Source organism: Aulonocara sp. 'chitande type north' Nkhata Bay, linkage group LG9 (assembly GCF_057382095.1).
Source record: "Aulonocara sp. 'chitande type north' Nkhata Bay isolate Kocher_YH1m ecotype deep benthic linkage group LG9, A_spYH_male_GT1.1, whole genome shotgun sequence".
NCBI lineage: Eukaryota > Metazoa > Chordata > Actinopteri > Cichliformes > Cichlidae > Aulonocara > Aulonocara sp. 'chitande type north' Nkhata Bay.
The window spans coordinates 17489862-17503190 of record NC_141352.1 but is presented as its reverse complement, the minus strand read 5'-3'; the positions used below and the strand labels follow the sequence as shown (position 1 = coordinate 17503190).

Here is a 13329-nt window from a genome sequence, read left to right as displayed (position 1 = left end):
GCTGAGCGTGACTGCATGCCGACTGAGTGAACCTGAAAAGAGCTCCCCGTATTTTTCTGCTCCTCACAGTCTCTCTCTTTCTTTGACAGCACACAGCCAATATGGGAAGGACAACAAGGTTAAGCTACCCAACTTGACAGATGAGGAGGTGAACTGGCAGGGACTGGAGGATTTGTATAGCATAAACGAAAGCCTGTATGAATGTAGGCCTGACTACAGCCCCAGCCCAGAGAATTGGGACAACTTCCAGAAGGATGTAGATAAAATGTTTGCACTGCGACACGTTTTTAACAACCAAACCCATAAGCTTGACGACTCCACCCTGCCAGAGCTGGGCTCCGGGGCCGGGGGTGGAGGGCTTGAAGTGGGCAGTGGAGAAGAGCTGGCTTCTGCCAGTGACGTCTGGCCGGGCTTAGTCACAGAGACTCGCCTCACCACCCCCATCCCCAGCAAAATACCATCGGCACGACCCACACCCAGGCCCACATTGGAACAGAAACTGGAGCCTGCTGTCAACGACCTTCCCGAGAGGCTTGTAAGCGGACCTGAGACGTCCGTTATGTCAAAATCAGCAGTGATATCATCACCAGGTCTGAGTAGAGGCAGGGATGTCCTCCACAGCGATACGTGGGTGCAGCTGCTTGAGGAGATTGAAGGCGAAACGTTTAGCGGGAATGGGCTGACAGAACTCGAAACGCGACACGATGATCTCTTGCGTACTCACAACAGCCTGCGAGCCCAGCTAGAACTCGGCCCCGGTCACCGAAAGACCATCAGCCCGCAGGGTCTTAGTCATAACCTGGACCCTGAAGAGGAGGATGATATTTTCCATGCCCAAGGCTTTCTCCCTTTTGTCTCGCAGACTCTGAGGCCTAAGGTCCAAGCTGGCACCACAGGGAGCCCTCCCACCACCACCATCCCCACCACACAGACTAGCACACAGAGTGTCAGGGTGGTGCTGCCTCAGTCAGCTCTGCCCATCACCTTGGACTACGAGGCCAGCGGCTCTCTGCCTCAACCCTCCAGTCAGACCCTCTGAGGCAGACTCACGCTCTGGCCAGCCAGCCAATAAACTTCCGGTCACCATAAAGACACGGTGACTAAGGAGTGCTAGCCAAGAGCGAAGCAAAAAGAATAATGCCACCTCAGTCAGTCAGAGTTGTATAATGAGTATTAAAGTTATTGTTTATTTTTTTACTGTTGCCTACAATTATTAGTAAACAGTGTTATGTTTCTTTTTCCTCAAAAAAAAAAAAAAAAAAATTATATATATATATATATATATATATATATATATATATATATATATATATATATATATATATATATATTTATTTTAGAAAAAAAGCCTTAATGCAGCTAAACTTAAGTGTTGGAATTAAAAATGCTGAATTCCACATGGATAACAACACCATTGATGTTTTTAATATGTTTTTATGAAAAATGGTGTGAGTGGTTAAACCATCTCTAAATGGGTGATTAGCATCGAGTTAGTTACGCTCCATTCATCAGTTTATCCTAGTCCTGCCCAGTCGCAACAAACTCTCATCACAATCCACAAGCACTTTTAAACAGCCCTCCCCACCCAAAAAAATAACGACCCTGGTCCTCCACTGCCTGTCTGCTGTGAACTCAGATTTTATGAAATAATTTAAAAAAGGTTACAGAATCAACATAACTTTGTTTTGCTTTCAGACAATCACGGCACAGTTTAACAGTCAGCTACGAGGCGCGTGAAACACGACACCTGCTCACGTTTGTTTTGGGGTTTGTTTGTTTTTTTAAATAAAGATTTTCTTCACTGATCACAAGAAAAGCGCTCGCGTGGTAGAACGTCTTCCTCGTGTGGTTCTGTAACTTTGTAAAGAAACGTCACCGTACGACAGAGAATGGTGCTGCACATGGCCAGTTCATTTCAAGGTGGTTACATTATGACACGCTGTTACAGGTTTGTCCATGTCAGTAAAAGCCTAAAAGGTTCTCCAAGGGCAACGTTTCACATCTATCTTGGAAACTGGTTTCACGAAGCTCCTTTTTCTTTGCAGCATTAGCTGTGTGTGTAGAAATTATGGAACAACTCTGGTTTCGGGAAAGCCACGACGCTGTTAAGAAATAAAACCTTTCACCCTCAAGTCTCCGTGTGTAATGATTCAAGCAAGTTCATTTTCTTTATTTATTGATTTTTTTTATTTTATTTGAATGACAAATATCAAGTATTCAAGGCATTTGTAAATCAAGTGTTCACAAACAGTAATTAGACTTTTGCTCCTGAGGAACACAAAGCAATAAAAGCTCAACTTGGAGAGTACAGGAAACTCACTTTCAGTGTAAATACTGAAGAAAAGAAAAAAGAAAGAAAGCAAATCTTGCAGTCAACACAAAGTCATCTGTGCCAGTAGCAATCCAGACATTTGAACAGCAGGACACTGAAATCCAAGTGTGTGTACAGTACAGCAAAGTCAGAAATCGCCGCCTTGGTGCGGCATTGCCGGATGATTCTCTAGCCTTCCCTGCAAGGAGAGCAGTTTGCTTCACCTCAAAGAGATGTTTTCATGCTTTAATAAAAATAAAAATCGAATTTTAAGAACACAGAAGGCCTTGGGCTAAGTAATATTTTGGAAATGTTACTGTTCTGCCTTGCAGTGAACATATTCCTAAGGTATTTTTGCACAGGTTTTAAGGATCAGAACAGAGTTTCATGAGCAGCAATCACAGTAAGTGAGCAGATGATTCGTAATCCTACGTTGCTAGTCCTCTTTAGAGTGCGTGATGAATACGACCCAGGGGAGGAAGAGCAGAGAATCATAATATAGGAGGACATTCTGGGAAGCATAGTTTCAACATTTTAATTTATTATGTTCAGTTGATGGATAACAGTTCAATAATCCCAACCTTTCCCCTTTGTGATGTAAAATGAACCTTCCCGTGTGAATAATACTGTTCAACCACTTTTTTTTTCATTTTTCTAGCTTTAAGAATTTTTTTTTTTTACCTTTTTAACTACAACATCATGGATTGGTTTATAAATATGCTTCTAACTACACGTGAGCTCTATAATATGATTCATTTGCTTTAATATTTACACAATGATGACTTATGAATATTTCATTTGAAGTCACGGTAACACTAAAAATTAATCTTTGATCTACCTATGATAATCTTTAAGTGGCAGGGCTGTTAACTCATACCAATCAGAATATAAAATACTGTTACTTTTATTAGACTTATGTATCCCCTTGCACGTGGAGAAAAAAATACTTCTAAAAATGTGGTTTAAAAAAAAAAAAGTCTCACATTTGAGTTTTTCAATGCACTTTTATATATTTCTAACATCAGAACACAACAAGGCTTCAATGCTCCTGATTAGAGGAAGTTAAGTTATAATTTACTTAAACAACACAAGCCCAGTGTTACGGGAAACTCAGCAGACTTTGCCAGAAAAAATTTAAACATCTGACTTAAATAAATAAATATCCAAGACAGCAGGTCATCTGTTCTCTCGATTATAACCTTTGGGGGTCTGAAGCAATTAATCCAGAGCAGTGATTAACTTAGAAACCCATAATTTCATAGTACAGTAGGTCTGACAAACAGCAACATTCACTGGCCTTCACGCGCCATCATTCTGTGTCCACTAGATGGCCCCAAACGCCCAATAAGTGACATAAGGGGTCAAGCTTGCTGCACTGCTACTTTTATATTCTAAAATACTACTATGTACATTTGATGATCAGTAGTATGGAGACGCCTTTACAATACAAAGCCAAAATTACACGTGTTCATCTGCAGGTTCATTCCATACAAATCATTTTACTCTGAAGACGACGCTTTTAAAAAGGGGTTAAAGTAAACGGGGGTTTTGCCACTTTAAAAATAAATCCTACTGTCACATCTTTGGGACATTCAGTAACTTCAGCACATGGTAAGAGATAATGTACCGTTCTTATTTCCTTTCTTCTTTTTGCCGCCTGACAAATAACATTTTAATAACACCACTTGCTATGAAATATCGTTTTCTTGCCTATAGTCATTCTACACTGTACCAACTGGTCTTTGCCTGCTTTGAGCTACATGGTTAACTTGCAGACGATCATCTGTGACGACCAATAAGTGCTGTCGCCCAGCTGAAGAAGAAATGACTGGCTTTTTAGTAGCTAGCGTTTACCCTGGTAGCTAGCCTTTTATACTGGACTGGCCGAGGCAGCCTGAGAGGCACTGTTAAGAAAAAAAAATGAAGGAGGTGAAAGGATTAGAAAGCAGTCCCACTGAAGATGTGGACAACACCAGACGAGAGAACAGGTGCAAAAGGTTCAAATGCACAAGAGTATGCTTAACCTGCAAGTGAAAATGGGATTATCAAAGAATGGACAACAGTGTGGTGGTATGGGTGGAGCAGAGGAGGTACAGATGTGGAATACAGAGGGAGCTGTACAGTACTGAGAAGGGAGGAGCTGTACACAGGAGCTTGCATAGTACAGGTTGTGCTTTAGACGCTGTGTTGATGATGATTCATCTGACTGTACATAATGATAATGCCCTGCCCTTTAACAGTAGCACCATGAGATGTCTTTATAGCGTCCAAACCTGGAGGTCTGACCTTCTGTGTGGATGCCGTGTGGCTGCAGCTGATGATATGCTCTTGAGTGAAAGAACATCTTTCGCTCTCCTGTCATCGTAAAGGACGAGCAGCCCTTTAGGTGTGGTGGGCGCACTTGTGTCTCTGCCTGTCTGTCCTACAGCAGCGGCGGACCCCCCGCTTGGCGTCTGACTGGTGTGGTGAGCAGACGCCGTGTCGTGCAAATGCACAGACAGGAAGGCACGTGTCACTATGAAACCGGCGCACTCTCAGACATGGGCAGAGCCTCGGTGGTGATGTGGCAGCAAGATGGGGGGAGTTATTGCTTTGAGGGCGTTGCCTGGGCAGCTGAGGCTGCTGTGGCCGCGGTTAAGCAGGAGGGCGGCTGGCGGCTCGGGTCGAGGCGGGATGAACACGGGGCAGGAACGGGTGCGCGCGTGGCTCTTCTGGCCTCCGGCGTGGCATATGAGCTCGCTGACGGTACCCAGTGGAGGCAGGTGCTGACGCCAGCGCTCAGCTCGCGCCTCCTTGTGCTTGATTGAGTACCAGGTGAGGAAGATGAAGACGAAGCCGACGAATTTCAGGCTGGCAGCCAGGCCAAAGTAGACAAAGCGGAACGAGGTCACATCGTACTCCCAGCAGGAGCCGTGCACGCCGCAGTCCTGCTGCCATAGCATGCAGGTGGTGTCGATCACAGCACCGAAGTAAATGGGCGTCGGTATGTAGGCTGGAGGGAGAGAGAAGCTGTAGTTAATTACTTTAATTTCAGCCAACTGAATATAAACTATACAGTGGGCTGAGGCTGACATAACAATATTTAATTGAACTGAATTAATTTAACTCAAATTAAACTTTCTTGCTAATAAACTTAATTTCACAGAATTCAAATACATCCTAATACATACAGCACAGTAGTAACAGTAACTGCACTGCAGTACCATTTCTCTACCACTTGGTGGCAATGTTTGTCTTTATGCCGATCAGAAGCGCCGCTAACTTCAGTAACATTGTATAGGTGTATATAATGAAACTCATTATTAGATTGTGTTAACTCTATAATCATACACACACAGGGCTCCGCTGTGCATCCTTGCACACATTTTGCAACTTTGTGACAACTTTATGTTCACACAGCAAGGCCAGGCTGATTGGATTCCACGCAAGGGTAGTGTTTACTCAGCCCGAGCACTTTTCTACACCTGTCTGCTCAAAAGTTCACAGAGGTGTGTTACAAGTTGGCATATCCCTGCTCTCTGTGGCGTTAGTGAGGACGAACAAGACAATAAAAGCTGGAGAAAAGTGGACTATGGAGAAGCTGTGAAAACATCAGATGACAGATTTGCTTGGCTACATGCTTGACGACACATCTTCAGCTGCTCAGAAAGCTGTTTGCTATCTTAGTGAACAAAATAATAACAAATACTCACTTTTCACTAAATTCCTGTATGGGCAAAGTAGATTCAATGGGCAGCAATGATAAGAGATTCATCCAAACTAACAAGTTGGTAAAGCATACCGAGGACAGTTTTTCTATGTGGTGTAAATAATGAGAAACATACCAAGAGTTCGGAGTAAGACAAACTGCATCCCAAGAGCAAAAGGCCTCTCTTGTTCATCGACGGACCTGGGTAAAGGGAAACCACATTAGAATGAAAAACTGAGAACCCTTCAACAAAGGTTGTTAGATGTTCTCTGGCAAAACCTGGCAGGACAGCCTCCCTTACCTGAGTGTGACGATGATAGCGGAGGGCTGGGCACAGGCAGTGATGAGGGTGACAATGAAGAGGAAGATCAGGAAAGGGATGAGTGTGTTGCAGGTGCGATCACACTTCCCTGACATTGCGTAGCCGTTCTCGTTCAAGTACGTTTTAACAATGACGAGCTGGAGCTGGTTGACCTGGCTGCCGGAGGACGGGGTGATGACCTGCCTGCTCTGCACGCAGCCACAGTCGGTGTAGTTCCTGATCTGTGGGAGAAAACAACAATGAGAAATTGCAATTAAACTGAGTTAAATCAGAACAAAGCTCCTTAAAACAGACGTTTAGATTCACATACAGACTGGATGGCACCACCAGCACGGTGCAATCAGTGATCTAGGCAAAGAATCCAAACATTTTCTTTCCTTGTGTTGTTATAACTTCCTCTGGGACATTGTTGTTCGCTAATTTCCTCTATTTGCAGGGCTACAAGAAGAGAATGCACAGAAAACAGGTCTTTGTGTATCCATTATGATTTGTGTATCCTCTGGCAAACTCCTCGGATTTCTTTTTCCACTCATAATTCTCCGATTTATTTGACGCTTGTGCAATTATGTGACACAAAATCAAAAGCAACTATGAGTGCAGCAAGTACGCAATCGCCCCCTCTATTGTGCACTCACCCCAGTGCTGTCGTTGCCGACGGTGCTGCATCCAGCCAGACAGGGGTTGAAGTAGGTTATGCCGTCAGAGCCGCAGACTGGAGCGTACTCGTGGATCCTGCAGCCGCAGTTCACGTTGCAGCTGCCCGTCAGGTTCCTGTGGGTCATCGTCAGAGTCGGGCTGCAGAGGAAAAGCGCAGACGCTAAGAACAAAAACACTGTCGCCTCACAGCAAGAAAGTCCCTGGTTTGAACCTCCTCATCGTCAGTGTGGAGTTTGCATTTCCTCCACGCAGTCCAAAGAGATGGATGTTAGACTAACTTTAGTTTTAAACTGGTTGTAGGTGTGAATGTGAGAGAATGCGTGTCAACCGATTGCGGCAGATGGCTGCCCCTCCAGAGGTTTTTTCCCTTGCCACTGTCACCAAATGCTTGCACGTTGGGGTTTTATGGGGCCAATCACAGCTTTGGCTGGTTCCATCCCAATAAGAGACCTCAGGTTAGATATATGTTTATAAAATAAAAATCAGTGGGTGGAAGATGCACCAATAGCAGAGCACGGTATTTTAAAAAGTGAATTTTTAATCATCATAAAGCCATTTTTTTTCCATTTAATTCAGTAATGTTATTTGTTTATTTTGCCCTCTGGCCTGACTCGGCGCTTATTTCTACCTCATATTTTCCAGCCGATTCAATTTTTCCAACTATATCAGTTAATGCTAAAATGCACCAAAGTCTTTTTTTTTTTATATATACCCCACCCCTCATTTTTAATTTAGCAATGCACACGAGCGCTGTGTTAGCAAGAGCTGGAGGCAAGGGGAATTGGCCATTCAATTTGCAGGAGAATTTAATAATTTCTTAAGCATTAATTTGTCCAGGTTAGCGTGAGTGCAATCTCTTTTTGCAAGCGTGAGCCCGCGGGAGGATCAGCACGTCACTTAGCTCCGGGAAAATTGAAAACAAATTAATGGCCCTATATGCAGCATTTTAAACCACATTCCCTGCTGCAAAGACAATTAAACTTGTCCCACTCTCCCTCTCAGCATGCCATAAAGTTTTGTTTCAAGGGTGGAGAAAAAAGGGGGGAAAAAGCATCAAAAAGCAATTAAAAAACTGAAATAGTTTCTGTGTGGAGCTGTATATTCAACAAAGAAAAAGTATTATTGAGGAGGCTGCTGATCTTCCTGACAATCTTTACAGTTGTCTCTATATATAATCCGCCTTCTGATTAACTTTGATCTAGCCGTGTGGAATGTGTGATGATAGAATGACAGAAACGAGGGGGGATGAGGAAGTGACACCTCCACTGGCTCTTTAGGCAGTGTGGGAACAGTCGCTCTAAGCCAGACAGGACTTTGGCTTCATCTAAGCCGGGAGCAGTGAAGCGAGCCCTGGGTTTTCTCTGGGAAGCTTCACTCTGAGCCCTGCGGAACAGATGGGGACAGGCCCTAACAACACAGCGGTCAGGAGTGACGCTCGCAAGCACACACAGCCAACACTGGTGGGGCCTCTCTCTCTGATTATTTTTGACATGCCGTGTAATGGTAGGTTACTCTCGTTGCCAGTAATTTTTTTCATTACGTAAAATCTGCCAAACAGGGGAAAAAAATAAAAAACTCTTAAATCACTGGACCATCATTTTTCACAGGACCGGAAAGTCCAGGCTCATCTTTATTAGCTGTCACTGGAACGACACATTTGGGCTCGCCCTGACATAACAGTGTCACATTCCAGACTCTGTGTGTGTGTGTGCATACATTTTTTTTTTTTTAAGAAAAGGCATTTAAGGCTCATGGAGTTGCAGTCTTGCAGCACTGATTGCACATGTCCCTTTCTAGACCAAACCCCGGCCTTTAATGAACCCTGCAAATTTTGCATCACTGTGCCCAGGCAACGCTGCATGAAAAACCCAAGCACAGAGCGACGAGAGTGAGTGGTTTAATCGGCTTTGACGCTGGCAGACAATGACCAGGAAAAAAAAAAAAAAAGGACAACAACCAAACCTGTGATGTCGGGAGGTTTATCAGGAACAAAGGTCTTGTGGGAAGATGCTGTAGCTTTCAATTAAGAAAACCAGCCCAACACATTATCACATTACACTTTAGCAGACATTTAAGAACATTACATAACTCGACATGCCTCCTGGCTTTGTCCTTTTTTTGTCAGATAGTCCTCAGTCTGTCAGCAGGGGGAGAGCCGCGTCTAGACTAGCATAAGAGTACAGACACAAAGGGCAGCTTGGGTTAAATATTTCCCGTGTGGGTGTTACCTGTGACTAGAGACCACCGCTGCTCGTAATGAGGAGGCCCGCTGGCTCACACAGTCTTGTTGACCCCTCTACAAACATGGGCTCAGACAAAAACTACAGTTACAATGAGTCAGCTCCAGGACTTTAAAGCACAGGGGCTTACTGGCAGTGTAGTAAATAGTCCCCTTAATTAACTTAGTTATGCGAAAAGCACATTTCACATAGGTTAAGCACTGTTAAGTGTATTTAGTGGGATACACATGGATACAAACTAGAGGTGGAAATCACCAGATATTATACGATACGATATTATCACAATAACTTACTTAAGGTACAATATTATGCTAAATATTGCGATATTACTTTTTTATTTTAAACTGAAAGTGATGTCTTCGAAGTTAACCTAACCCTAACCCTGTCATAAATGTTGCCATAAGACAGCGTCAATCTGATATCAGTCTGTAATTGAATGGGGTCAAGTTGGCAATTACATACAATCTGTTCTTAGTAAACTTGTGTGACAGAGCCATTAGCTTGCTGTGAATTATGAGGTCAACTCAAGTGCGTCCACTCTTGGATGGTTTTTCGGTTGAGCCTAATTAATGTAAGTTTTCTTGGCTAATAAAATGTTTGGTGTATTCACAACACTTCAGTTGTTCCATTAATTTTTCTTACAGAGCTCCTGTGTTGTTCTGTGGTGAGAGGGGAACCTTCTGGAACAGGGATGGGAAACTACAGGCCTCAAGGGCCAGTGTCCTGCAGGTTTTCAATATTATCCTGGGTCAACAGGGTGGAAAACCTACTCTGGGTTTTGCAAAAGGCACCTGAAGGATTCTCAGACCACGAGAAACTAAATCCTCTGGTCTAGTGAAACAAAGATTGAACCTTTTGGCCTGAATGCCGATTGTTGCTACTGGAGGAAACCAGGTTCTGTTCATCACCTTATTATTAACCTCTTAATTTCTCTTTGCTATTTGGGCTGATTGGGACCAGATGAGTGTAAAAACAAAGAATTACCTGATTTTTTATTTTTACCTGATTTTTGTTTCTGAGAAAAATGAGATCCACATATGAGGACATTCATTTTGAATTTCGACAGAACAATGGCACTACAATGTCCTCGTAAGTGGATATCAGGCCCTTGTAGAGCAAAAGTTTGTATTTTGGTCTAAATAACCCAAAATGTGATGTTCACATATGTGGACGCCAGGTCCTAGGAGGTTAAATGATATCACCCAATACCATCCCTACAGTGAAGCACGGTGGTGGCAGCATCATGCTGCTTTGTCAGCAGCAGGAACTGGGAGGCTAGTCAGGGTTTAGGGAAAGATGAATACAAATGTAGAGAGACATCATTCAGTGTGCTTCAGGCTTTGGGACCACTCTGAAAATGTCCTTGAGTGTTCCAGCCAGAGCCCAAACTTGAACCTAATACATTTTGGAATAAAGCTGTAAATCTAACAAAATGTGCAATAAGTGAAGTGCTGTGAATACTTGTCATGTTCACTGCATTTGTATTATTTATCCCTGTATGCTTGCACACGTAACATCTGAGAATGCTAGCAGCAAACAGTAGGAGGAGAGGAGGAAATTATTACAGTAGATTTGCAATGTTTGTAATCAGTTTGCAGGGTCTTTTGCATCATCCAGGGTCGCCGTGTGGATGGTACCGCCCGTCTGTGCGAGCGGGCTCATAGCTGAGTGTGCCAGCAGACCACTCCATATTTCTGCCCCCGGGGCTGACACGTCACATGACTGTTTGTTAACTCAGCAGCAGGCTGCTGATGTGCTGTCGAGCCGCAGCAGCTTCAGAAATAGAGGTGGCAAAGCGAGTCACTTCAGCAGATGCCAGTGTTGCTAATTAATCATTCACACTCCCAACACCACAACACATGAGGAAGATGGGAGCGCTGACAGCCCACACCCTTTCTCAGATACATCTTATACACAGTCTAGTCTGAGCATTCTGGCTTTGCAATGGCTCATTTTAAATGATTAATTTTGTTTTTAGAGTCACGCTTGCAAAGCAAAAAATCAAGACTTCGATCAGACTGGGAAAAAAACTGTCTAGTGTGTCTATTTTACAACTAATGAAACCTCTTAAATGATGTTTAGATATTATTTTGAATGAAAAGCAATGTTAGGTTTACAATTCCTTTCCAATAACTTCTGTTTATCTGTCCTTACCCAGTGGTGTAGGGTATGTTGATGCCTCCTAGATTAATGCTCTCGCAGCCCACTATGAAGAGAGTGGAAAAGCACAGAAGAGACACCCCACTGCAGATCATGGCCAGCTTGGCCGACTCTCTTGCGCCGAGCTTCAACTTCTTGATGATGTAGCCCCCAAGCACGATGCCCACCCCGGCACTGGGTACGATGATCACACCTGAGAAAGTAATCGGTGAGATGGAGAGGTGTTGCAAGCAGATAAAACGTGCCATGGAAAAATGATAACACTGGATGAATTGGTGTACACATCTGAGGCACAGCTTTCTAATCAGGCACACCGACACGAATGCCAAGCGAGCTCGTTATGCGTTTATATGACAGAGTTTGTGAGTTTTGTCAGAAATTGTTGCTCAAGGTCACCCCGCCCGTTTAATCAAGAATAAATTACTTTATCGAAAGCAAGAGACCAGACTAGGTTTGCTCCATCAATGTGACAAGGCCACGCTGTGGGTTAGCTGTGAGTCATTTCAGGCTGCAGCACGTGCTCTCAGTCCACCACAGCCAGTCAGACTGACAGCGAGAAGAGAGGCAACCCTGGCCTCTAGCAAAACAGGCCGAGTGGCAAGTGTCCTCATGCTGGGGTCGAGGATCAGGGTGGGTGCACATGGCAGCCCACGAGCCCAGCCGCACATGCTCACAGCTGGGTAATGAGCAAGACCGGGTCAGTCAGCGGAGGCGGAGGGCCGTCAAAGACAGAGGATTAGCAGAGAAATGATAAGAGTACACATAAATGTCATGTGGCTTCTCACCGTATCCATGGTATTTGTGTGTGTGTGTGTGTGTGTGTGTGTGTGTGTGTGTGTGTTAAAAGCAGAGCTCAAGAGGAAAAAACAGAAGAGAGGACAAAAGACAAAGTATCCTTGAGCATGCTCAGGGAGAACTAGGCAGAATACAGGTGTTTAAAATTATCCTATAAGTGCATGTTTCTATGCTTAAACCATGCACTTTGTGAGACATTAAACATGTACACATGGGGGGAAAAAGGCTCTTTACACATATTCTTTCCGCATTAACAGTTATTAACATGAGAGGTTACGTGTGTGTCACTATATGCAAGAGGTGCTTTAAGAACCTAAGAAGAACTATAAGGAACACAAAGGGAAACTAAAGTGACAAATAGTCAAAAAACAGAAAGCAAAGCAGCAGAAGAGGGGGAGGCTACAGCTGAGAGGGGCGTGTGTGATGTTACAGCTCTATCTCTGCAGCAACATCTAATGAACATGTAGCTGTGGCAGCTCTGTAACCAGGCATGATGCTGATCCAACAAGGTGGTAATTAATGTAATTTCAAGTTATTTCTATTTGATGTCTGTGAGACTATATTGCTATTCATTAAATGCAGTGCTAGCTCACTTTAGTTACACTAAGCCGAGTCATGTTTATTTATATACAGTACTGTGCAAAAGTCTTGAGTCACCCCTCATTTCTTTCTTGCTTCCCAGCAGCCAGACTTTCTTGGATTTTTTTTTAAAAAAGTGATCTTTTTGATTTTTTCTTCTTTTTTAAACATCAGCCTTGCAGCGTGCACATTTTACAAGTGCTCTTCAAAAAAGCACAACTCCATTACTGTTTGTGCTAGAGAAAAACCATTCAAAGGTTCCTGAAAGATGAGATTATTTTGTATTTTACAGCCACAATAGTTCTCCAGGCTATCTGGAGGTCTTTCAAAGTTTTGTGTTTGTTAACCCACTTAACACTGACCTATGAATCACTGAAGCAAACTTAACAAAAAAACAATTTTAAATTGTACCTTTAGGCAGTTTGTTAGTAGCAGCCTGTTATAGAGACATATAATTTGCTTCCATTTCTTTCCTCGAATCTATGAAAAATGCCAAAGATATTGCAGCTTAAGAGACATAAAGGAGTATTTTTGCACAAACAATGTGATTCCAGAAGAGCTATTAGCAAAGAGATTT

At 43.4% G+C, this 13329-nt stretch overlaps 2 protein-coding genes across 4 annotated transcripts in view; one reads left to right on the top strand and one right to left on the bottom strand.

Annotated features, from left to right (window-relative positions):
- Nucleotides 1-1262, top strand: part of sulf1 (sulfatase 1) — a 34971-nt gene extending 33709 nt beyond the window's left edge. For all 3 annotated transcript variants that reach the window (XM_086306166.1, XM_086306164.1, XM_086306165.1), the window contains one exon: nt 90-1262. In XM_086306166.1, coding sequence (XP_086162292.1) covers nt 90-1039 — 950 coding nt within the window. In that variant the 3' untranslated portion in view covers nt 1040-1262. The remainder of the gene's footprint in view (nt 1-89) is intronic.
- Nucleotides 1263-1843: 581 nt separating this feature from the next.
- The window catches only part of slco5a1 (solute carrier organic anion transporter family member 5A1), a 50688-nt gene continuing 39202 nt past the window's right edge, over nt 1844-13329 (bottom strand). Inside the window, exons 8-12 of the mRNA XM_086306163.1 lie at nt 11373-11571; nt 6957-7116; nt 6301-6542; nt 6136-6200; nt 1844-5303 (exon numbers count right to left, since the gene is read on the bottom strand). Of these exons, the coding sequence (XP_086162289.1) occupies nt 4846-5303; nt 6136-6200; nt 6301-6542; nt 6957-7116; nt 11373-11571 (1124 nt within the window). The 3' untranslated portion in view covers nt 1844-4845. The remainder of the gene's footprint in view (nt 5304-6135; nt 6201-6300; nt 6543-6956; nt 7117-11372; nt 11572-13329) is intronic.